At 38.9% G+C, this 23,859-nt stretch overlaps 6 protein-coding genes across 10 annotated transcripts; 3 read left to right on the plus strand and 3 right to left on the minus strand.

The window, feature by feature from the left end:
- The first annotated feature begins 85 nt into the window (after positions 1 to 85).
- LOC105265529 (high mobility group B protein 6) lies at positions 86 to 2,009 on the plus strand. The gene is made up of 4 exons (XM_011303070.1): positions 86 to 302; positions 375 to 445; positions 1,135 to 1,477; positions 1,853 to 2,009. Exons 1-4 carry the CDS (start codon positions 204 to 206, stop codon positions 1,961 to 1,963), a joined length of 624 nt encoding a protein of 207 aa, XP_011301372.1. The 5' UTR covers positions 86 to 203; the 3' UTR covers positions 1,964 to 2,009.
- On the minus strand, positions 1,999 to 4,601 carry tzn (tenzing norgay). 4 transcript variants are annotated; one of them, XM_011303068.1, is made up of 6 exons: positions 4,515 to 4,601; positions 4,286 to 4,417; positions 4,069 to 4,202; positions 3,190 to 3,535; positions 2,692 to 2,795; positions 1,999 to 2,465 (listed from the first exon to the last, which is right to left on the minus strand). In XM_011303068.1, the coding sequence occupies exons 2-6, from the start codon at positions 4,362 to 4,364 to the stop codon at positions 2,181 to 2,183; spliced, it is 948 nt and encodes a 315-aa protein (XP_011301370.1). In that variant the 5' UTR covers positions 4,365 to 4,417; positions 4,515 to 4,601; the 3' UTR covers positions 1,999 to 2,180. The 4 variants fall into 4 exon arrangements, with proteins under 4 accessions (XP_011301370.1, XP_011301369.1, XP_011301368.1 ...); XM_011303067.1 differs by having other exon boundaries at positions 4,484 to 4,560; XM_011303066.1 differs by having other exon boundaries at positions 4,286 to 4,564.
- Positions 4,602 to 4,680: 79 nt separating this feature from the next.
- Positions 4,681 to 8,106, plus strand: LOC105265527 (ATP-dependent DNA helicase Q1-like). The gene is made up of 3 exons (XM_011303065.1): positions 4,681 to 4,769; positions 5,442 to 6,727; positions 7,356 to 8,106. The coding sequence occupies exons 1-3, from the start codon at positions 4,742 to 4,744 to the stop codon at positions 7,818 to 7,820; spliced, it is 1,779 nt and encodes a 592-aa protein (XP_011301367.1). The 5' UTR covers positions 4,681 to 4,741; the 3' UTR covers positions 7,821 to 8,106.
- A 1,210-nt stretch (positions 8,107 to 9,316) lies between these two features.
- On the plus strand, positions 9,317 to 13,867 carry TBC1D16 (TBC1 domain family member 16). The gene is made up of 2 exons (XM_011303064.1): positions 9,317 to 10,764; positions 11,351 to 13,867. The coding sequence occupies exons 1-2, from the start codon at positions 9,335 to 9,337 to the stop codon at positions 12,039 to 12,041; spliced, it is 2,121 nt and encodes a 706-aa protein (XP_011301366.1). The 5' UTR covers positions 9,317 to 9,334; the 3' UTR covers positions 12,042 to 13,867.
- Positions 13,868 to 13,917: 50 nt separating this feature from the next.
- Positions 13,918 to 16,902, minus strand: LOC105265530 (transmembrane protein 104 homolog). The gene is made up of 5 exons (XM_011303071.1): positions 16,578 to 16,902; positions 16,366 to 16,487; positions 15,981 to 16,065; positions 15,173 to 15,719; positions 13,918 to 15,070 (listed from the first exon to the last, which is right to left on the minus strand). Exons 1-5 carry the CDS (start codon positions 16,611 to 16,613, stop codon positions 14,376 to 14,378), a joined length of 1,485 nt encoding a protein of 494 aa, XP_011301373.1. The 5' UTR covers positions 16,614 to 16,902; the 3' UTR covers positions 13,918 to 14,375.
- A 104-nt stretch (positions 16,903 to 17,006) lies between these two features.
- Positions 17,007 to 22,381, minus strand: LOC105265531 (actin-5C). 2 transcript variants are annotated; one of them, XM_011303072.1, is made up of 2 exons: positions 22,241 to 22,381; positions 17,007 to 19,333 (listed from the first exon to the last, which is right to left on the minus strand). In XM_011303072.1, the coding sequence occupies exon 2, from the start codon at positions 19,315 to 19,317 to the stop codon at positions 18,187 to 18,189; it is 1,131 nt and encodes a 376-aa protein (XP_011301374.1). In that variant the 5' UTR covers positions 19,318 to 19,333; positions 22,241 to 22,381; the 3' UTR covers positions 17,007 to 18,186. The 2 variants fall into 2 exon arrangements, with proteins under 2 accessions (XP_011301374.1, XP_011301375.1); XM_011303073.1 differs by lacking the exon at positions 22,241 to 22,381 and adding an exon at positions 20,690 to 20,790.
- Positions 22,382 to 23,859: the final 1,478 nt, after the last annotated feature.

A 23,859-nucleotide genomic window follows, 5' to 3' on the forward strand; every position in this document is an offset into this window, starting at 1 on the left:
TCCCGGCCGCGGAGCGGCCGGGGCGGCGCTAGTCTCTTCAAAGATTGCAGAAATTATTGAAGAAATTGAACTTATCGACTGGATCACCTCAAATCATTCGTCACTGGTGCGGAACCACATGATTGATGTTTGCGTTTTCGGAGTGATAAACAATTCAATTATTAATTGCATAATCACAAAGTGAATATTGTCAGAAGATCGAAATGCTGGAGGAATCAGAGTACGAAGGGGACCTTGACGAGTACGACATTTACAAACGGAAATATCAACTTTTACTAGACAGATGCGAACTCCTGCAGCAGGTAAATAACTCCATTTCAGTTTTGATTATTTTTGGAGCTGGATGAATTTCTGAATTGACAGTGTGTTGACAGGATAATGAACGACTTGTCTATCGAATCCAGACCGTCAGGAAACTTCTGAAACGCACGAGAAAGGAGAAAAAGTATGTGATTATAGGTTATCTGTGATGGATGCGGTAAGATAGACTGTTTTTAGTGGTTGCTAGATAGAAAGTCACTGAGTGAATGTTCAAATTATTTTCGTTATCTTCACGGGTGTCTTGGGAGCTTCAAAATAAGACCAAATGCGTTGAAATTGAATGGAGTAATCGGTGGATTTTTCTCTTTGAAGAAACTTATCTCGATTCTTCTGCAGGGAAAATTTCTGTTGCCACCTATAAAAATTGTGGAATTCTCGGCTGCTCAGTCTTCTATTTTTTGGGTTTACTCAATATTGATTTTCCTGTTCTGTGCGTGTGATATTGACGTTTTGTGCTATTATTAGCTTATGATATTCTAAATTCTATAATTAAATTGAATACTTTTCGGCCTGTTATTTTTTATTGTGATATTTTTGAGTGTAACATCATTAATATATATTATCTAGAGCGGTAACTAATTTTTCACGTGTGGTATTTTCCCTTGAATATTTTTCTGGCCAACAATTATTCTCTTGATTGAAACGTCTCACAAATGATCGATCTTATTTAATTATTCAAATTATCCATGCGATAAGAATTGTATTTTTATTAGGAGAACGTTTATTAAGAGAAAAATTGTCTCAAAAAATGCCTCGGGAATTTTTCTTCGGAGAAATCAATTCCGAGAATCTGAACGGAATATCTTGCTCCAGGTTCCTGATTGATCGACTCGATCAACATGGAGATCGGTGGAGGGAAGCCCCTATGGGCGTCTCAGAGGAGAACAGTGTTTTCCAGGCAACGGTGAAGTCAGAGAAGCAGCAGAAGACATCACAAGCAGCGAAGGAAGAGAAACCGAAGAAGGGAACGAAGAGAAAAGGAGGAAAGACTGATCCAAATGCTCCAAAACGTCCTGCAAATCCGTTCTTCCAATTCTGTCAGGAGCAGAGGCCTAGGGTGATGGAGAGGCTCGCTGGAGAGCCTGAACCCAGCAAACAAGAGCTCACTAGACAACTTGCCACCACTTGGAAGTCGTTGAGTTCAGAAGATAAAAAGGTGTGTATATCTTTAATTTTTTAATCGTTCAATTCAGTTGCCATTCACATTTTCTCCAATTATCGTTTTATATTCATAACTATTGATTTGAGGTGGATACAATAAATGACTTTTTTGGAGCGGATTAAATTCCCAGTAAAAAACATCTTTTCATATTTCCCTCTAAAATTAGCAGTTTCTCTGATTAATAGATATTTAACGAAAATATAATAATTGGAAAATGCCACTTACCTTTTTTCTTGTCTGTTCAATTTTTTTTTCAACTTGTCATTCATTATTTTGGACATAGTTCTATTGATTTAATTGTGTTTTGAAGAACTAAATGTTTTATTTGGAAATATTCTCCGGGAATTAATGAGTGATATTCTTTTCCAGGTTTACTATGATATGTACGAAAGATCGAAGGAGAAATATGTCGCTGAAATGCAGATTTATAACAAAAAGAGTGAAGACACGCCTAGTCAAATTCCCCTGCACATAACTTAAAAATTTATGCTATTTGAAGTAATAAATATTGATAATTTCGCTACAATTTGTGTTTTTATTCGAAAAAAAAATCGTGAGAAGCATACAAAACATTGGTATTATTGCCGACGCTGATAAAACTAGTTCAGTACTCTCTCTTTAATTCCTGATTTAATTCTTGAATATCTTTTCAGTCAGCAATTTACCGGAGTTGCTGGGAATATTCAGGTGGCACCAATCAAATTTTCTCCTTCGGTTTGAAACTGTCTTTCTCTTTTCTCAAGGAGCCCATTGTCGCGATTGGATCTATCATCGCAGTGTACTCCTTGACCGAAGGCTCGTTAACTCTCATGAAGGGATTAGTCTTCTTCTCATCCTCAATTGTGCTCGGTACTGTTGGGGCTTTGAGCTTGCGCCGGTTTTTTGCCCATTCGAATTTTTCCTTAATGTCTTGATTCAATGGCTCTACTTCCATTCCAAACTGCAGGTTAGCACAGGTGTATTCGTGCCCGCAGAATATATTCTGTCGATTTCAAGTGTTTCATAAATTTTATAAAAGTTTAAAACCACCTGTTAACTACTAAAAAATGTTTGCCGACAATTTTAATGAGATTGTTCCTCTTTTTTCGATTGAAAATTATTCCCCAACCCCTTAAAAATGAGTAATTGAAATCCCAAAATAATTGAACAATAAAATTAATGAAAAAAAGGTTTTTGAAACGATAGAAATTGAAGAAAAGCAACAATACCGTTTTTTCAGGAAGTGAACCAAGGACTTCCAGGAGAGCTTTGCACATTTGCTCTGGAGTTCCCTCGAAAAATCTTCCACAGCCTCCCACGAACAATGTATCACCTATCAAGAATAATCATTTTATTCAATTCATTTTGCATCTCTCTCCAACACATGAAAAAAGAGAAATCTCCAAACATAATGCTGTTACAAAAATATGTATCGATAATTTAAGCATAAAAACAAACAAAATCTTCATGAAAACACTTTCTAGTCTTCATAATCAACTACCAAGAACGTCGCGATCTTCAAAAATATTAAAACATTCCCTTCATAATAATAAATAAACATGAATGCAAAATGATTCGATTTTCAATAAAATTCCATACATTATTTATTATCTCAGATTGAGTTCCATTAATGATTTCTTTGCTCACTTACGAATTAAGTGAAGAAATTTCAAACAAAACCATTGTAGTCCTAATTAACGTCCAGAGAAATTCCACGGGTATCTCACCTGTAAAGACAGAGGGTGGCTCGTCATCCTGGGCATTGACAACGTAACAAATATGTCCAGTGGTATGACAGGGTGTTGCCAAACACTTGACCTTCAAGCTCCCAATCTCGAGACTGTCCCCATGCCCCACGATCTTGTGAATACCATCGATTCTATCATCACCCCCGTATATCAGAACGTCCTTGAACTTCTCCAACATATTGGTGTTTCCCCCTGCGTGATCCCAGTGATGATGAGTCGTCAGGATTGTTGTGAGATTAACTTTGTGCTCTTCAACTGTACTTGCGACGAGCCCTGGGGTCACCGGGTCCACCACCGCTGCCTCTTTAGTCTTGTCATCGACGATCTGCAGATTCAATCATTGAAATTATCATACTTATTCACATTCAAATGTTCAAAGAAATGTTATTAAAAATTCTCACCAACTCAATAATAATTAAATAAAATAATTGTATTAGATTCTTATCAGTTTTCGACAGATTCAGAATTTTTTATTGAAAATATTATATCGCAAAAGTGGATAGAAATCGATTCTTACATGTTTTTTAAAACATTCTTATGCCATTTATTTGCTTTAGTATTCTCTTTATTTTATTTTCTTTGTATCAGAATAAAATATGTATAAAAAGAAATTGTATCTTTTCTCGTAAGGTATTAAAATTATAAGGAAATAGGCAGCCAATATTCCACCGAGAATACGAAAGTTTTCCACCAAGATTTTCAAATTTTTCCGTTTTTTCAATTTATTACTGTCAGTCAGAATCATTAGTGACAAAAATTCGAATCCTTTCCAACGTAAAAACTTCGAATTCAGTTGCACTTAAATTCTCAATATAGGCGTGTTTGTTTGCAGCATCATAACGAATGACAAAAAATTACCAAATACATGAAATTATCCTGAAGTGCCGGTAAAATATGCACTGACATGGATTGAAATTCGACAATAGTCTTCACAGTGTGCGTCTTTAAATTGGAGTCCATCTTGCCAGAGCCCTTCCTGGAGATATTCCGGACTAAAACAATAAAATTCTTCAAAACCCTGAAGCAAAATCATCACCTGCCATCAAATACCCATAATCTTCCACTGAAAACGCACCAGTACCTGTAAAATAGGCACCACTCAACTGTTTCTTGAGCCAAAATGGACAGTGACGAAGTGCAGTATTAAAAAACATAAGCACCAGGGCATATATCCCTCACCATCAGTGAAAACAACACATATCCCTATCTGCAGTGTTCAAAGAAAAATATTAGAAATTAAAAACAATTAATCCACTGGATCCACAGTAATCACCAGTAATTACGACTATTTTTAATGGCTTAACCTAGACACGTTCGACAAGTGGTTTTATCCTGAACCTCCTGAACCGCAAAGATGAGTGAAGTTCGCTGTGACCATCAATCAGCTGATATCTCATTCATGGAGAATTCTGCCATGTGTACATCTCCGTAGTAAACAACTCTGCGGTTTGGATAAAATAATGAAGCAATGACGAGAAAAAACAAATTGATTATTTATCTGACATATGAAGTATTGAATTATTAGGGCGTCATGGGAGATATTGAAGTTGTGTACGAAGGTATTGTAATAATTCAGTAATCGCAATAATTATATTCTTCAATATATTCTTTCTCCATGTCAGTATTCACTCATATTAATTCATCTCCTTAATTTATAGTTTATTTAAGATATTCATTAATCGTTAGATTGAACTGTCGTCTTACTTTTTCCCCATTGCGTAATAATTTGTGCACGATATATTTTTTTAGAGCGAATAAATTAACGGTGGTTTGATTGATTATTTAATTAATTAAGAATAATTCAACAAATGAATAGATTAATTCTGGGTCGTATGTGTTTTATTTATTGACTGACAATCAATATAAAGCATGATTGGTCACATGATAATTATTGGGGTATAGAAAGATGAAATAATCAGTGCAATTTTCACTTTTCTATTTGAAAAATGTTCAATGAAGTTTAAAATTGTTCAGAAATCAACATTATTATAGAAATTTATCTGCTGACCCTGTTTCCTGGTGTTCCTTCGAACTTCTATGTATAAATAAATAAATAAGAAGTCAATAAAAATTGGCAAAATATTGTTGAGCTCTCGAAATACAAAAATCCGTGTTTATATATCATCTACAGATGTTTACTAATTTTTAACAAACGTGATTTTTTCATTTTAAGAGAATTTCCATTAAAGCAAAAGGAATAACTGATAATTAAAAAACATTAATTATTTTAGCGACAGAGGAAGATGAGATAGCAGCGATCGATTTTGAGGTGAGCCAGATTCAGAGGGACATTGAAAAATTGAAGGAGAGGAAATTGGCGCTGACTCAGAGGAAACAGAAGCTGTTGGACGATGCCCTTCTGAAGAAGAGTCTAACAGTATCGAAAAAAGATTGGGATAAGGACGACTTCCCTTGGTCCAAGGATTTACTCCAGACTCTGACCAAAGTATTCAAGATCAAGAGGTTCAGGGAGCTGCAGAAGGCAGCAATCAACGCGATCCTCTCGAAAGAGGACACAATTTTGGTGATGCCAACCGGTGGTGGCAAGAGTCTGTGCTATCAGCTACCAGCGGTTCTCGGGAAAGGTGTGACAATTGTTATTTCACCCCTGGTGGCTCTCATGGAGGACCAGCTCCACGGATTGGAGAAGATTAACGTGAAAGCAGGGATGATGAACCCCAAGTCTGATAAAAAAATCACTAAAGCCATCATGGATGCTCTCGAGGGGAACAACAACGATCTGAAACTCGTTTACATCACTCCAGAGTACATGAAGAAGTCCAAGAGATTCATGTCTAAACTCCAGAAGGCTTTCAATATGAAACGACTGGAGTTATTCGCTATTGATGAAATTCACTGCTGTAGCACCTGGGGACACGATTTCAGACCTGATTATCAGTTCCTGGGGTGCCTGAAGGACATGTTCCCAGGTGTACCAATTCTCGGGCTGACAGCTACAGCACCAGCGAAGATAATAAACGACGTCCAGAAGATGCTGGAGATTCAAGGCTGCCTGGTGCTGCGTGCGTCCTTCAATCGTCCAAATCTCTTCTACGAGGTCCGACGAAAGCCTGCGGACAAGGATGTCTGCCTCTCGATGATTTCCAACCTCTTGAAGACGCGTTTCGCAGAGATGTCGGGAATTATTTACACGACAACAATAAAAGATGCAGAGCAATTGACATCAGATCTGCGGGATAAGGGACTCCTTTTGGGATGCTACCATGCCATGCTGGAGCCGGAGGTGCGATCGAAGATTTATCAGCGATGGATCAATGGTGAGTACCAGGCGGTGGTGGCGACGATAGCTTTTGGTCTGGGAATTGACAAGCCAGATGTGAGATTTGTCATTCATCACTGCGTGTCGAAGTCGATGGAGAATTTTTACCAGGAGAGTGGCCGAGCTGGAAGGGATGGCAAGAAGGCAGCTTGTATCGTTCTTTACCGTCTCGCTGACATCTTCAGGCTCAGCACAATGGTCATAGGTGACAAGGTCGGACTCCAGAATCTCTACAAGGTTTGTGATGAGTTCAACCCACACATTCCACTCACGCCATCGGCCACGACAATAACTTTTTTCCGAAATAGATTTTTTTTTTAGTGAATCAACGGATTATTTCTTATATGACTGCGCTAAATAATAATAAAATCCTCAGGGAAGAACAAAAACAGAAAAATATTGTTTTCCACAGCCCTGAGAACGGATTTAAAATTTTTATGGGAGAAAAGTGAGGTTTTTTTTTTAATCAAATTAAATTGTTAACCAACCGTTGATTTTACATTTTTCTTTGCGCCGTAAATTATCATAAAACTCGTACACATCTAAAATATGAAAATGAAAAACTTTTTGTTAACTTCCCCGCCAGGGTCTTGGTCTAGAAAAGTGACTTTTTTGAAGAATATTGAATTATGGAATTGAAATGGTAATCATTTCGATTCCTATTTTAACTTATATTTTTTAGTATCGAGGAACAATTTCTGCCTCTGCTTAGTCAAAAGGTATGTTGTTCCCCAGATACTCAAGAGAGACTAAATAAGACCTTGAATCCTTAAGTAACAATTGAATAGAGCAATAAAAAATTAATTTATTATAACTATTCATTTTTTAATCTTCATATATCAATGACATTCGCCGCTGATTTTAGGTTCTCGAGTACTGCTTGGACTCCGGCACGTGTCGCAGAAGTTTGATAGCTAAACATTTCGAGGAGAATTGGAAGCAGGAGGACTGCGCCGAGATGTGCGACCACTGCAGACGTCCAAAAAAAAGCAAAGAGACGGACATCGGCCCGTACTGTCGCCAAATTTACCAGATAATCGAGAAGGCCCTCAAAAGTGAGACCAACCTGACACTCCTCAAGCTGATGGACGCTTGGTACAACAAGGGGGCTGTCGCCTACAGAGTCTCCACCATTCCAGTCCCCAAGTTCTCGAGAGAGGCAGGGGAAGCCATCATCGGCTTCCTCCTCATCCAGGGATATCTCAAGGAGGACTTTGTGTTCAATGCTTATGCCAACCTCACGTACCTCAATCGTGGGCCCAAGTCTGGGCTTGCTATGGACAAGACTCATAGGATTATGTTCATCCATGATCAGGCCTTGGACCTGTAAATTGAGACTGATAATTCCTCTTTTCGAAGTTTTCTCATGTCTCCAGGACCTTTTCAGAATAATTGCCATGTGCATATTTTGTACAAAAACTCTAATATAATGTAACAGAAATTCTCTAATTAATGTAATTTATTAATTACTTGCGAGGTATATACAAAAAATGTGTGAAGAATGAATTCACTAGCGGTAAACTCGAATAAGTGCACATTTCCTCGAGTTGAATTTTTCCCGAATATCTCAAGATTGAAGAAAAATATCGATATTTTTCTAAATACCTTTTTTGTACCACTCACTTTTCTCTCCAAAAAATGTATGACCAAAAATATCGCTATCTTCCTTCAATTCCGAAATATTCAGTAAAAAACAGTCTTGAAAAAAATGTATGTCTCTTACTTTAACACTTCTCACCAGAGCTGTCCCTTTTTAATTTTTTCCTGTTCAATTTCTATAGTCCAAACACCATTCGCTGAATTCTCATAAACTTTCTATTCTCCCACATTCTCTGAAAAATCGTATCAGTATTATTTGTTGTTCTCCATAAATCGACGATTTTCAAAATTTCGTCCCAAATGTCTATCATTCGTTTACAAATAAATCAGAATTAATTGATAGAGATTAGATTGATATTATTAATATATTATTAATGACATATTATTAATTTTCTCAAAGTTCTGTGAAAAATTGTAAATTTATCCAAATGAATTTACCACTTCCGCGAGCATTTATTGAAAACGTCATCACATTATTGGTCGAATAAAATCTAAAGCAAAATGTGTATATAACTTCCATAAATTCCTGTTGCGGTACCCTTCGTTTTATCTTCAATTTGCAACTTTGATAAGTACAAAGCACGTCGGAAGTGGAATGTAAGTGGTTTGGATAGTACTGCGGGGATCCAATAGAAATATTGATCCTAAGAGGGAAAAGGGCACGAGCAAGTTGTACAATGTGCATTGCGCACCGTCCACTGCGTTTTCGTTGATGAATTTGTTGTGCTCGTGATACTCCACAGTGCACCAACTTTATTTATTAACATTGAAATCGTAAAAAAAGTTATTTCCACCATTTCCATACTTTCATTTCCATCAGTCCCACAAAAAACATGACGAGCACATTAAAATAGCCCGTCCATCAATAAAACAAGGTGAAGTGACGTGGAGCACTCTTCACTGAAAACCCACAATAAAACATAAACATTTTCAATGTTTAAAAAAGGCAATTCATTATCGAAGTGAGTATCAATAGAAACAACTGATGTGCGTTTGCTTTCCAGATGCAATGAGGACAGTAACTCGACGATAACGAAACATATGTTAATGTTGTTGACAGATAATGAGAATAATTAAACAACTGTTGAACCTCAAGTTTTTACAGTTACACTCGAGTGATCGAAATGAGAATGGAAGTCATCACCGAGGAATCGAAGAGATCGAACAAAGAGTTACAACGTAGTTAAGTAATAGAGAATGAGGAGCGAGCAAATGACTAATCAATAAATTAATGAGAATAAAAAAATGCCTCTGCCGAATATCCTGAGGAAGGCGAGCAACTATATCCTGGGGGAGAGCCCGCCAGATCGAAAAATCCTGTATCAAGACGGTGAAGCACTTTTCTGTAAGAATAATGTGTGTGTACATCCACCGATGCGACAGCACTGCGACGTGGTGCACCATCCGGGTTATCTGACGATTACCTGCAGAATCGGTGAGTCAACGGAGGTGCCGACACTCCACCTCTCGTGGATCCCCAACAGCACCCTGAGAAAACATCCGACGACACTCGAGAACCTGACACCCAAAAGAAGTATCCCCTCCGAGGGTAATCCCCTGCAGGGCAAGATCACCGAAGAAGAGGGGAATTCCGAGAAATTGGATGTGTGTCTGGAGGTGAAGGAGCCCGTCGACTGCAGGGACTGCGAGAGAATCTGCTCAGGGGGTTGTTTGGAGGGAAGCCAGAGGCTGGCTAATTCCAACGAGAAGGGCGATGCCCTGAAGATGCCAGATGAAGAACCCAGAGAACCGAACAAAAATGAGGATGAGGGGATAATCCTGAATCGATTGAGATCAGAGTCCATCGACTCCGGTACTCTCGACAATTCCTACGCGCATTTTGTGACGAACAAGAGCCGGAGCATGTCCCTCAACTCGTGCAATCTATCCCTCAACAGTTCTGATCATGATTTTCCCACGTGGATGAGATCTCCGGAGTTACTGGCACTCCAGCATAATCTGACCTTTCCGGAGAGTGCAACGGCATCGCCGGTGACTGTGAGAAGGGCTCACGCCTGCAGAAGGTTTTCCGTGGATCTGGGACAGATGAGATCGTTGAGACTCTTTTTTGCGGATCCAGGGTGCACCAGTGGACAGCTGGTGGTCGCCTCGAGAGAGAGTCAGTACAAGATTCTGCATTTCCATCATGGAGGACTGGACAGGCTGGCGAATACTCTGCACCAGTGGCATCAGCTGCTCTACCCGAGGCCCGAGGAGGCGCCTGACACCGAGGGATCTCTCCCCTACAGGCATTTTATGGTATGCAGACCAGAAGTGGCACGTGATGAACTGCACCCTGAGGAGGGACAGGTGCCCATGATCACATCCCTCGCGTGGAAAGATCTGTTGAATGAGCGGGGACAGGTGGAGGATGATCTCGCCCTGAGGAAGGGCATCTTCTTCGGTGGACTCGAACCCGCACTCCGGAAAATTGTGTGGCCCTTTCTTCTTCATTGTTACTCTTATCAGAGCACCTTTGAGGACAGGGAACAAATTGACGCCATTAGGAGGATCGAGTATGAGGAAATTGAAAGACGCAGGTGCTCGATGAATCCGGAGGAGGCTGAGATGTTCTGGAGAAATGTCGTTTGCATCGTTGAGAAGGATGTCGTCAGGACCGATCGGGCTAATCCGTATTATGCGGGGGAGGATAATCCCAATATCAGGGTGATGAAGTGAGTATCGTTGGGGTTTTTCAACCTTAAGGTTCTTCAAGGCGTTTAGTTTCATGTGAATATTCCATAAGATAATGCCAACCGAGTACTTGAAGATGTTCTATTTTTCTGCAAACTTACGATGGGATTGGCGGGGGAAAATATGATGTTCTTGCGTTTCCTATTATTTAATGACTCATGAAGCTTCAAGGTGGTGCCAATATATTTCTGCATTTCTCTAGACTTTTAAAAAGTAGTAGAAGACTGTAGTAGTAGAAGACTGAATGCTGCATTGAATAACGACAAAACGCAAAAACGTTATATTTTTTGACGTCAATCCCATCGATAGCTCACCAGAAAAATTGGAAAAACCTGAATTTTGGCTAAAAGAAGCATCCCTAAGGATGTTCTGAGTTATTAAACAATATTAAAATACGAAAACGATATATTTTTTTGTGTCAATCCGCTCAACAATTTTTTACAAAACGAAAAACCGGTAATTTTAGCTAAAAGGGAGAAGATATCTAAGTTTCAACGATTAAAATTACTATAATTCTGAAGCAAAAAGGGAAAAAATTCTAGTTTCACCACGTACACATCTTTTCAGAAACATCCTTCTGAATTATGCTGTTTACAATGCTCACCTCGGCTATACCCAGGGTATGTCAGACCTTCTGGCCCCTCTCCTGGCGGAGTTGAACTCCGAGACCGATGCATTCTGGTGTTTTGCCGGTTTGATGCAACGATCTGTAGCTGTCTGCACACCAACCGACACAGACATGGACAAGAACTTGTGTTACCTCAGGGAATTGATAAAGCTGATGGTCCCGGATTTTTACGCTCACCTGGAGAGACACACGGATGCCCTCGAGCTTCTGTTCTGCCACAGGTGGATTTTGTTGTGCCTCAAGAGAGAATTCCCAACAGAGACTGCACTTGTCATGTGGGAGGCCTGCTGGGTCAATTACTTGACCGATTATTTTCATTTATTCCTCTGCTTGGCTATCATGTGCATTTACGCTGATGATGTTATTGCCCAGGATCTCAGGACCGACGAGATGCTCCTGCATTTCAGTTCACTCGCTATGTACATGGATGGCAATGTTATTGTCAGGAAGGCTAGGGGTCTGCTCTATCAATTTAGACAGCTTGATCGTCTACCCTGTACTCTCGCTGGATTGTGTCGACAGTGCGGCCCTGGAATGTGGGACAGCAGTCACAATCCTGTTATCGAATGCATCGATCATCAGGAAGGGAGCTGCCCCTTTTTGGAGAAATATCAGGGCCTTAAGTATTAATATTATCAGGTGCCGTCTACAGTCAATCATCAATTTTTTTAATAATACCAGAAGAATTGTTTCTTTTTGCTTTTTTTTAATCCGTTGCGACCACACTTGGTCGAATACAGAATGAATAATTTGAGGCGGAGGATATCTTTTTTTATGAGGATTAGACGTGCTTTTTTTATAATTATAGCAGTTTTTTTACTGGAGTTTTTAAAAAACAGTTCTAACAATTGAAAATGAAAAATCCAGTTCAGACTACAGACGATTTAAAAATATCAATTATTGAAATTGTCAATTGAATTGGAGAAGATTCGGGAAAACTCCCGCTTTTTAATTAATTTATAAATCTTTTCAATTTTCAATTGTTGTCTATAACGTGATGAAATTTTAATGACAATATAAGTTCGCAAATCGTGAAGTGTGATAAATGGAATTTTCCAATTTTATTGAATGTCGATTAATCTCAAAAACTATTAATTCTAGGAAGAAATATCAAAAAAACTTTTTTGTCGAACATTTAATCCCCCATCAAAAAGTCCTTTATCGTGTTTTCGTTAGACCAATAGTTTTCGAGATAAATCGCTCGTTACAAAAAATTATCTCGACTTATCTCACTTCACTATTTCTCTACAGAATTGCATAAATTTTGGAAAACGAAGAACACATAGGATTTATAAAAAATGCAAAAATTCTCGAATATCTTCAATCATCAAATGAATATAATTCGTCAAATCGACATATCGAAAGTGAATTACGCTTGAGTCTATCCCATTTACAGTTCTTTCCCCTTATAACCATTGATGTAACAATTTTTTTTTTCGATTATTCTGTTAAGTCCGAGCATTTAAAGACAGTAAGACTGACTGGAAAACCAAAGACCAAAAGATTAATATTATAACGTGCGCATGATTGAAGCACAAATGAAAAAATGCTCATTGAAATTGAACAACAATCTCAATTCTCTGGCTCAAGATTATTGTCGATAGTATTATCAAGGAAGATGGACAATGGAATGAATGCAGTGAGCATTTCAGTCATCGAATTTGATTTATCAATTTTAGTTCATTGGATTTAACCGCTTTCATTCGTCGAGCAATCACACTACTAGATAATTCCATAACTCCACTATCACCAATCTGGCTAAGATTCCTCGCAAGCCCACGAAAAGACGATTCAATTAAAACTATCCAACAATCAAAGAGCAGTAACACCAATTGAGAGTATGCCTATTCCTGCATGTGCCTGCACACTGGAAAAAATCATTAATTAACCGTTTATTATGCAGTGTTAGAAAAAAAATGAAATTTCACGAGGAACTCCCTTTCTCCGGGGGAGCAACACAAAATGGAAAACGGAGGAAGAAAATTATGAATTTTTTCATCATAAATCCAATAAGATTGCAAAAACTATATTCAATTTTCGATGGAAATATGAAAATTCAGCGCCAAATAAAACTGAATTTTCCTCATTTTTATCGATTTTCAAAAGAACGATCGAACAAAAGTTTACAGTTTCGATTAAAATCTGAATTTTCACGTTGGAAAATCCTCGACATGTCAGTGAACTATAATGCAATTAAAATTTTCAGCAGTGTACGTCTTCATCACTTAATATTACTCTTTCAATATGTGTTTGCCTATCTTGTGTTTTTATTGTTGAATCGTGAAACTAAGAAAAATGTATATTGTAAGATTTATGAATGGAAAGTCAATGGAAAATATTAAAACAAAATGTATATTATTGAACTATGGCAAATAAATCAATCGGAAAATAAATTTGATCCACTAATCAGCTTTTCCTCAACTCCTCAAATAAAATAAAATAAAGGAAAGTGTGCAAAAAATTCTCAAAGTTCAATTACTAAAGTCTAATTAAATATCACCTCCTATCAACATGAAATTGTTTTATTTCACACTCAACACAGATTAACATCAATATTCGATTCCATAAAGATCGCTATTATGAAAAAATATGGACATCTATTAGTTCCCATAAATAAATCACAATTCCAAAATACAGTTCCTCAGACTTATAATGAACATCAACTCACACAAGTTAAATTGCTATAATTAATTACCCCACAGTATCCTGTGCCCTCAGACTTCCATACAAAAAAAATTTGAAACTGTAATAACAAGTATTGTCTATTAAACAGGTCAGCAAACCGAGGTTCCACCGAATTCCTTAATTAATATCCTATTGTCAAAGAGATTCGACTCCTGCGAGGGTTCACACATCACTTGAAATTCCCTCCATAAAAAGAATAGAGGAAACATAGTAATAATCAGTGATCAGCGAAATATCTTGTAAAATATCTTATAAAAAATGCGACATAATTCTCCTATGTCATGAAACGGAATGAATTTCATACAGATTAACAGACACGATTATCATGCAGGCAAAAGCCCAGAGAACCACGAAAATGAGCCAGTAATTGCTCCTGAATGGGCTCGAGAATTTATTTTTCACTCCGAGTCCTATGACATCGTTGGTTCTCCTCCTCGCGTGATAAACAAGAAATGTGGGAATTAAGTACTGAATGCCAGCACCAGCGTACGATCCAGTTATACCAACTAGTATCGATAAGTCTTTGGTTGCCATTGCAATGGCATAAGGAGGGACAACAGCCAAGATAGGGAAAGTTAATTTCCTCAGGCAGAGATTGTAAGTGGAGTCTTTATTGAGGAACAACGACTGCAAGTTGTTTCTCAGGGTGATTGCTATTATAGGGAAGCTCGTAGACAAAGTGAACACGGGGAAGAGAGCCAGAAAATATTCTATCATCACCAGGAATGTATTGGAGCTTGTTGTACAGTCACCTGCTCCTCTCGGTCCAAAATCTAGGGTGTAGAGGTCATCGATGTGCTTGAAAGCAAATGCACCTGTCAGGGCCAGCAGCAGATAAAAGACAGCGATCAGGACGTAGTCCAGAAAGAGAGAGCGCTTCAGAGTGGATTTGTTGGAGATCGGGGCCACCAGGGCAGGTAGTGAGTGGTGGCACATGAAGGAGTACACGCAAGCTCCGAATAACCCTGGAATTCCTGGAACATTCAAATTATTGATGAAATATTACTCTCAAAGTCTCGGGAGAAATAAATAAACAATTACTAGATTTAAAATATAAATGATTGAAAATGTCATGCCTAGTATATTAGCAGCTGGAGGTGAGTTCTGGGCGCCAGAAACCATCAGAACTCTCACAGCATATGCAATCATGATGCCAAAGGCCAGCCATCGCATCACCGACGTGACAAGTTGGAGATACTTGGTCTTCTGAATATTGAAGAAGACGAAGGGCCCCAGGACGAGGACGAACGTCGTCAGGAAGATCCTGTAGGCATCCAGTCGATTGATATCAGAGCCCTCCCAGCAGGCAATGTTATCAGGAATTGTGTCGTTGCACGTTAAATTGGCAGGCTGATAAGTGCAGGCCACGTCTGCCATGGATTTTCCAATAGCAGCTCCGTAAATACTCAGATCGCCGTACAAATAGACAGCTAGACAAATGTAGAACAGAGTTGTGCCCATTTTATTGAAGAATATCGATGCCATCTCTCCCATTTCTATTCTCTCGTTGATCATGTAGTATCTGTAGGAAGTATCTGTGCGTTCTGGTGAATTTATTGAGGCTGGGGAGACCAGGGGAGTGTCTTCGGAGTCAGAGTTTGAGGGTCCGGATTCACCTGAAGCCTGGAAAATCATTTATGTGAGAAATGTGAAAATTCAGGGAAGAAATTTCAGGGGGAAGTAAAATGAACGAAACGTTTTTCTAAATAAATTGAAATGAATGTATTTGTATTTTTGTTATAAGTCATTACCCTTCTTCTTTTTCATAATAAGCAAAAACGAATCCTTTCAACTCCACTCCCCTCTACATTTTATCAATATCCACAGTACTTCTCATTGTCAAGACTTCATGCATCTCCTCAGACCTCTTCACCCTCTACTCACTTTTTTCCTGTCTTGTATCCTCTGCCACGTCAGGATGGCATTAGCCGATGCCATCGTCTCGATGACAAACGTCACAGTCACAAAACTGCAATTTAATGACCCATTAAAAAATCGACACCAAAAAAGTGACATTTATGTCTCTCAAAAACAATTCACGAAACTCAAATAAAGAAAGAAAAATCAGATAACATAAATTCTTCAATTTTGTTATAAAAATCCCTCAATGTAAAAACTATTGATTTTTCAAGGAAACATCACTAGACATTTCCTGTCTAAAATTGAATAACCGACAAAAAAATTTTTTTTAGATTTCTCTCTTAAACAGATAGTTTTTTAAATAAATCATTAATTACAAAAAAAGATTCCCCTGTCATTCAATAATTACCTGATAAATGCTAGAATCAAGATGACACCGAGTCCTAGAGCCCATCCTGCTCTGCTGAAAGCTGCTGGTAGTGTCAAGGCACCAGTGCCAACAATAAGATTGAACACATAAATCAGTCCCACCTGAATGTCAAAACAATTCCATGACAGATGACATTGTTTACATCAGCAGGTTATGTCCAAAAACCAACAGCCAGGAATTAAAATACTCACCCACGTGGAGTACTGCTCCGAACTCTGCTCCGGCATTTTTCAAATTCCAATAAAAAAAATAGTCTACTATCACTAAACTGCAAGCCTCGTAGATAAAATGACAGCCACACGCAAGAAAACCCTGAAAAATCAGTAAATTGACTCCATATTTTCGCTGATCCTCCCCTCACTGGTCCAATATTTTCTCTGATAAAATTAAACAATCAACGATTGGACAGCTTTATTATTAATAATCATCGAGGATGGGTCATCACCGAGAAATGATCCTGATAATGACTTCAACTCAACTCCACAACAATTAACAAGTGCTCATTGTTTTTTCTCTTCGCGCAAATCTCTAGCCAATCATAACTTACCAGCGAAAGCAATTGGGCCCAGTGGCGCCACCAATTCAAATTCTTGGGAAGATAAATAACAGGATGCCCAGTATTTCAATAGTCGTTGAAAATAATTTTATTGAATTGGAAAGTATAAACCTAATTCTTACAATAATTATCATAGGTTTACCACAAGTCTTAGGATTACTGACATTGTATTTTCCTCTAGAGACGGTACAAAATTGGGGATTCCTCGTATTCGTTAATCGTGCACATGAATTGCAAAAAAAAAAATTCATAATCACCTACATATCAGCACTATTCGATAATCGACGATAGACAACTCGAGCGAAACAAAGAACGCAAGGAATGCATACGTTCATACAAGGATCAAACCAAGAGCCCAACGGAAAAATCGTGTTCACCTCGCAGTATATACCCATATATACCTTATCAGATTTTTTTTTATTACTTTTATTATCCCACAGTCTGGAGTAATCTCTCAATTGCATGAATGAATTTGCACAATACAATGGGAATAAAATTATAATACTTTGGCTACGCTTTGCGGGGTTTCGAAACCGTGTCTTTAATCCTTATTTTGTCTCACATTTTATTATGTATTTTGAGAGAAAAAAAAAAATTAATAATGGTTTGAGCGAGTAATTTACGCAGACTTCCTCGGGCATCACACATCCCAATTAATGAATGACTCGTGCTGTCTCCCCACCACGAGAAAGTGTTCCATTTATCGATAATACTAATGTATATTTCATATGAAAAAGTTTCAGGAGACCAATTTAATTAAACAATAATAAGACATTCGAAAATAAGTCATGAGGCCCTGTAGCTCGAATTTCCACTGGAATCCGAGGAACACGTGTCTCTTAATTCATCAAACAATCCTCGAATGAATACGGAATGCAATTGTTAACACGATTTACCACGGAATAACAAAATCGATAAATCAGTGCAATTGAAAAAGCACGAAAAAGCCGAAAAAATCGCTCTGATTTATGATTCCGTGAATCGCAGTTACTGGAACTCCTGGAACGCATCCGAAGGTTTTCAATTTCAGGGTAGAAAGGGGAAATCGTGTAAAAAGGGGGGAGGGCAAGGAGAAGGAATGGGAGTAATGACGGATGATAATGGAAGAGCCCAGTGTACAAAAGTCCACTGAGATCCAAAAAGAGAGAAAAAAATCTAGATTAAAATAAAATAAAATAATAAAAGACCAACGGAATGACTGCGAAAGGGGAAAGGGGGGGTAAATCTTCGGGTACGTTGCAAGCTTAGAAGCACTTTCTGTGGACAATTGATGGTCCAGACTCGTCGTACTCCTGCTTGGAGATCCACATCTGCTGGAATGTGGAGAGTGAAGCAAGGATGGATCCACCGATCCACACTGAGTATTTCCTCTCAGGTGGTGCAATGATCTTGATCTTCATGGTGGATGGTGCTAGGGCAGTGATTTCCTTCTGCATTCTGTCGGCAATACCAGGATACATGGTGGTACCACCAGATAGTACAGTGTTGGCATAGAGATCCTTACGAATATCAACGTCACACTTCATGATGGAGTTGTAAGTTGTTTCGTGGATGCCACAGGCTTCCATACCCAGGAATGATGGCTGGAAGAGTGCCTCGGGGCAACGGAATCGTTCATTGCCAATGGTAATGACCTGTCCATCAGGGAGTTCGTAGCTCTTCTCGAGGCTCGATGATGAAGCAGCTGTTGCCATCTCCTGCTCAAAGTCAAGGGCAACGTAGCAGAGTTTCTCCTTGATATCACGAACGATCTCACGTTCAGCGGTTGTCGTGAAGGAGTAGCCACGCTCAGTGAGAATCTTCATGAGGTAGTCAGTGAGGTCACGACCAGCCAGATCGAGACGAAGAATGGCGTGGGGCAGGGCGTATCCCTCGTAGATTGGTACAGTGTGGGATACACCGTCACCAGAGTCCAGGACAATACCAGTGGTACGACCTGAGGCGTACAGCGAGAGAACAGCCTGGATGGCAACGTACATCGCTGGTGTATTGAATGTCTCGAACATAATTTGAGTCATTTTTTCACGATTGGCCTTGGGATTGAGGGGAGCCTCGGTCAGGAGGACTGGGTGCTCCTCTGGGGCCACTCGAAGCTCGTTGTAGAACGTGTGGTGCCAGATTTTCTCCATGTCGTCCCAGTTGGTCACTATTCCGTGCTCGATTGGGTACTTCAGGGTGAGAATTCCACGTTTGGACTGCGCCTCGTCACCAACGTATGAGTCCTTCTGGCCCATACCAACCATCACACCCTGGTGACGGGGTCGACCCACGATCGAGGGGAACACAGCACGGGGCGCGTCGTCACCAGCGAAACCGGCTTTGCACATACCGGATCCATTGTCTACTACGAGGGCGGCTACTTCTTCGTCGCACATTTTGTTTTGAGTTTATCTGTAACAGTCAATTTATTTATTTAATTGAGTTTTTGGTGGAGATCAGGGAAAAAACGGGGGATAAAAGGTAAAGAGAATGATTTTTAATTTTACGAAGTTTTGGATTCGATCATGACTTGATCGGACATACGCCCTTTCCATAGGATATTTTGGCATGAGTACGCTATTTATTCGGGGGAATCACGCGATATTTTGAAAATCTAATTTTCCTTGAATGTAAAGAAAACTTTGAAATTGGATACTTTAACTGAATATTTTAAATAAAGTAATTTGCATTTAGCATTTAATATAATAAAATGAAAGAAAAGTGTTTGACATTGATTCAAGCTGAATCTCAATGACAGATTATAATCCCAGAAGAAGGTGGGATAAAAGTGACGAATCAAACTTTTGTAAGAATATTGGCAACTCAAAAATTAATTAGTCAACTAGTCTAGTTTCACTAGAAATATAAAAAAATCTACCCTTGCAAAAAACGAAATACTTCAATCCATTCAAAGTCTAAAGCGTTGACTTCGCCCCTTGATCTCCACGTATTTCTACCCGCAAAAGATAAAGAATGACAGATCAATTTAATCCGTAAGTTTTCCATGAATATCTCTGAACGAACGAGAGATACCGAAATTCGTACTGTTCTGCAGTTCTTATTCCACTCTACAAAAAATGTCCTAAAAAAATGTCTCCAGCTCCTTACATTCAGAAATATTCCTCAAAAACTCGAGGAGCAGATTCAAAGATGTTCTACCCCTTTTCAGTCCATTTCCCGATTTCCTAGAAATTTCTGATAAACTTCCGATGGAATTGGATTTAAAAAAACCATTATTTTTACACTCAACAATTTTAGAAGCTCTACAAAAATCTACTGAAAGTCCGCAGACCATCCTCAATAGCTCCAACCGGATTTTCAAACTGCCACGTGACGCGCATCACTCAAGATGGCCGCAGAGTTCTTAAAGCCCCGGACAAACCGTTACAAAATCCGCGACAATACACCACCTACTCCTCAAAAACTCTCAAAACCCCTCAATAATCCCTCAATGGCCCATAATATTCCCCTACAAACCGCCAAAACTCCAGTATCACCCGTAAAAACCGACGGGTCGTCAACCGGTACCTCTGGGAAAACCGCACCCAGCCCCGCCCAACCCCGGCACCTAGACACACCGTCCAATCCTCAAAAATCCTCCAAAAAAACCAAAAAAAAAAAACCGCAAAAAGAAACAAAAATCCGCACAACTCAAATCCTCAAATCCAAAAACCCAAATCCTCAAATTCCAAAAAACCCCTGGGGATAGTCACAAAACCCAAACTCCACAAAACTCAAACTTCACATTAAAAAAAAAAACCAACTTACTGATTTAAAAACACGTAAAAAATTTAATACAAAATTTCAACCCGAAATGTCACTTCGAATTGGATAAATTCAGTCTCTCAGTTGTGTTCTCGACACTCGAAAAATCCAAAATGTAGTCGATTCAATCGGCGACGAGTGTATTATACGAAAGGATGAGCGGTGGTACAGGGCCCCCCACCCAGAGCCATCGGCCAATAGGGGAAGCCCTTCCTCGTCCAATCCTGGCTTTCTTTACCATATAAGGTAGTCGAATAGCAGAAGAGGGGAAAATCTCCCATTTCTCCTCAACTTCCTTACTATCAATTTTTTGCCTGATATTACGATACTGTCGAGACTCTTCAATTCCTCCTCTTCTCCTTGCCCTTTGCCCCCGTAGCTGCCATTTCCCCTCCCCGCCTCTTTCCACCCCCACAATTTTGGAACCGGCTTAAACTACCCCTCATCGACCGGTCGCACGAATAATGTGAGTAATCCACCCGCATTTATTTAACCCTCCCACCTTCACTTTCATTCATCCCAAAGATTATTCTCTAGCATTGTTAAAAATGTTTTGTTATTTAAGATTTCTGGGGAAAACGAAAGATCTGTCTACATGCAAAACAATTACTCCAACACCACGGAAAAGTAAATTGATTGATGAAATGATTAGATTGATTGGTTAAGTGGCCATGTAATATTACCATAGGAGTAAAATTTACAAACCAGTTATTTGTTAGTGTGCGGTCATTATTTCTCAAAAATAAAATTCTTATTCGTTTCATCACTGTGTTACGCAGCGATTAAAAATTTGGATTTTTCAAAATATTTTCGTTACCCTAAAAAATAATTGAATTGAAAATTTTACTTCTATGGTAATGTTACATGGTCACTTAAAAAGAGATCATTTAACTCAGTTCTTCAGTGAGTTTTTCGTAAATATCTCCGGAGCTAATGGAGACATTAAAATTTTCGCCAGAACATTTTTTATGGAGCGAATTGAAATCGAAAAAATAGTCTCAACAAAAAAGTCTGTATCTCCCTCAGTTTTTAAAACATTTTCAAAAAATTCCATTCAGATTTTACATTCGAACATTATCACTAAATGGAGAAATAAAAATCCGCAGAATTCACCGATAACACGACGAACCGAGTGGGTTTTTGATCGAGCCACAGGGAAAGGCCCAGGAGGAAAAGGAAGTGATAAGAATTTGCGGGTAATTTTGGCTCTCGAGAGGAAGTGCATGACTCTAATAATAGAATGCGGTAAACGTCACGAAAATCCACCGAAGGGGCCACTTGTCGCCGGCAACAACCTGTCGACGTGTCCCGTTAAAATCCACCAAAAAGAAGATAAAAAAAAAGAAATATATCCCGAAATAATGCCAACTTATTAATCCGCGTACACCGAACAATTCTGGAATATCGGCCACGAGGAGAGCAACGCCCTGTACCCAATGATGGCGGATAACCGGCTTGCAAGCCGAGTTGGGAGCAATGGATAAAATTGCAACTGTAAATCCATTGGCCTCGGCCCCTACGATAAATCACTGATTAATTAATATGCGGACTCACCTATTTAGCAGATAAAATGTGAAGAGTCAGTGGTTTTTTTTTTAAATTTTTTGTTATATTTTTTTGTTTTTGGCTTGCGGCGTGTTCCTGAGGACAGGGACAGTAGCGACGACAGGACGATGCGAGACTCGAGACTCGAAGAGACGGACGCAAGTTGTAGGCAACACTGTCGAGGGAAAATCGGAGGCCGGCGTCGACGTGGACGCGTCCCAGGGGGTGGCAGGCAGCTGTTGTGGCCCCCCAGAACACGAGCAATTTTCAATTTTAAATTTATCCCGAGGACCAAAAAATATCCTGTAATTCGCTCAAACATCATCAGGAGATAATGATTCATCTAGAGGTGATAATTTTTATCTAGTTCCTCCTCATGGTGGTTGGTAAATAATTATTTGAAAATCATGCTGACCCCCCCATTTTCAATATCAGAGAAATGGACTCGTCCGGGGTACCCCACCACTCCGGGTTGTCTCACCGGCTCTTGCCATATATGGGCATAAAACGTGAGCGGTTCTCCCATTGGTTGAGGCCAACACTCGCTGGATTCTCCAAATGCCGACTCAAACTGTACGCGTAAACTCCGTGTGCTATAATACCATCCTGGAAGCGTCATAACTGAGAGATTTTGTATAGTATCGGTGTAGCTTAGCTATTGCCAGAGAAAACTAGTATAACTAACCGTCTCTCGGCATCACCGTAAGGTTAATGCATGTTCAGAGATGCCGGGTGGTGGTATTTTTGAATAATTCTTTTTCATTTTCTGGGAATTGGGTGCATCCTACGTTGAGAAAAAAATAGCTCTTTACAGGATAAAGAGATATTTTTTTCTCAGGGTAAGTTTACACGGCCATAGTTACTGATTACCTGAAAATATATTTGGCATTGTCATGTCTTGTGGAAGTATTTCTACTGATTTACTGGTGGAATGTTAATATATTTGGATGAAGACATTTTTTCCCCAGTGTACATCGTAGTTGTTTCAATTATCTCAATGATGATCAATAACGTCCATTGTTAAAGCGACAATCAATCGCGTTATCGATTTTATGAAATTCATCAGGAATGGGTAAAATAAATAAACGGTTTCAAAAATACCACCACCTGGTAACTCTGTTTAATTAACCCTTCATCCATTCTGTTGACAGATTCTCCCTAATCATCTCCCTAGTTCATCGAAAATTATCAATTTTATTTTCTTTTTGGAGCAGAAATTACGACGAATACACTGAGAAGAAGAATGAATTATCTAAATTTTATGAGTATATTAAAAGTATATTTATTGATTACCAGAAAATATGTTTGGCATTAACATGTTTTATGAAATTATGCATGTAGATTTACTGGTGGCAAGTAAATGCGTCTGACGTGCTATCTTTCGTTTATTGCGAAATTTTTCGATGAAACAATTATAGGCAAAATGAATTTGGTATTACATGACTAATTTTGTACGGAAAGATTTGTCATAATTTGTTATAGCTCGTCGGAAATTGAGAATAAATCGCAGCGGATTGGAGCAACTAGGTCATGTAATGCCGTAATATTCCAGGGAATTCGTCGCTATTCCTTTGTTCCTGACCCTCCGCGATATTTTATGAGAGATAATATAAAAAATATCAGAATTA

This window comes from Fopius arisanus, unplaced genomic scaffold, assembly GCF_000806365.1.
Source record: "Fopius arisanus strain USDA-PBARC FA_bdor unplaced genomic scaffold, ASM80636v1 scaffold00030, whole genome shotgun sequence".
NCBI classification, from domain to species: Eukaryota; Metazoa; Arthropoda; class Insecta; order Hymenoptera; family Braconidae; genus Fopius; species Fopius arisanus.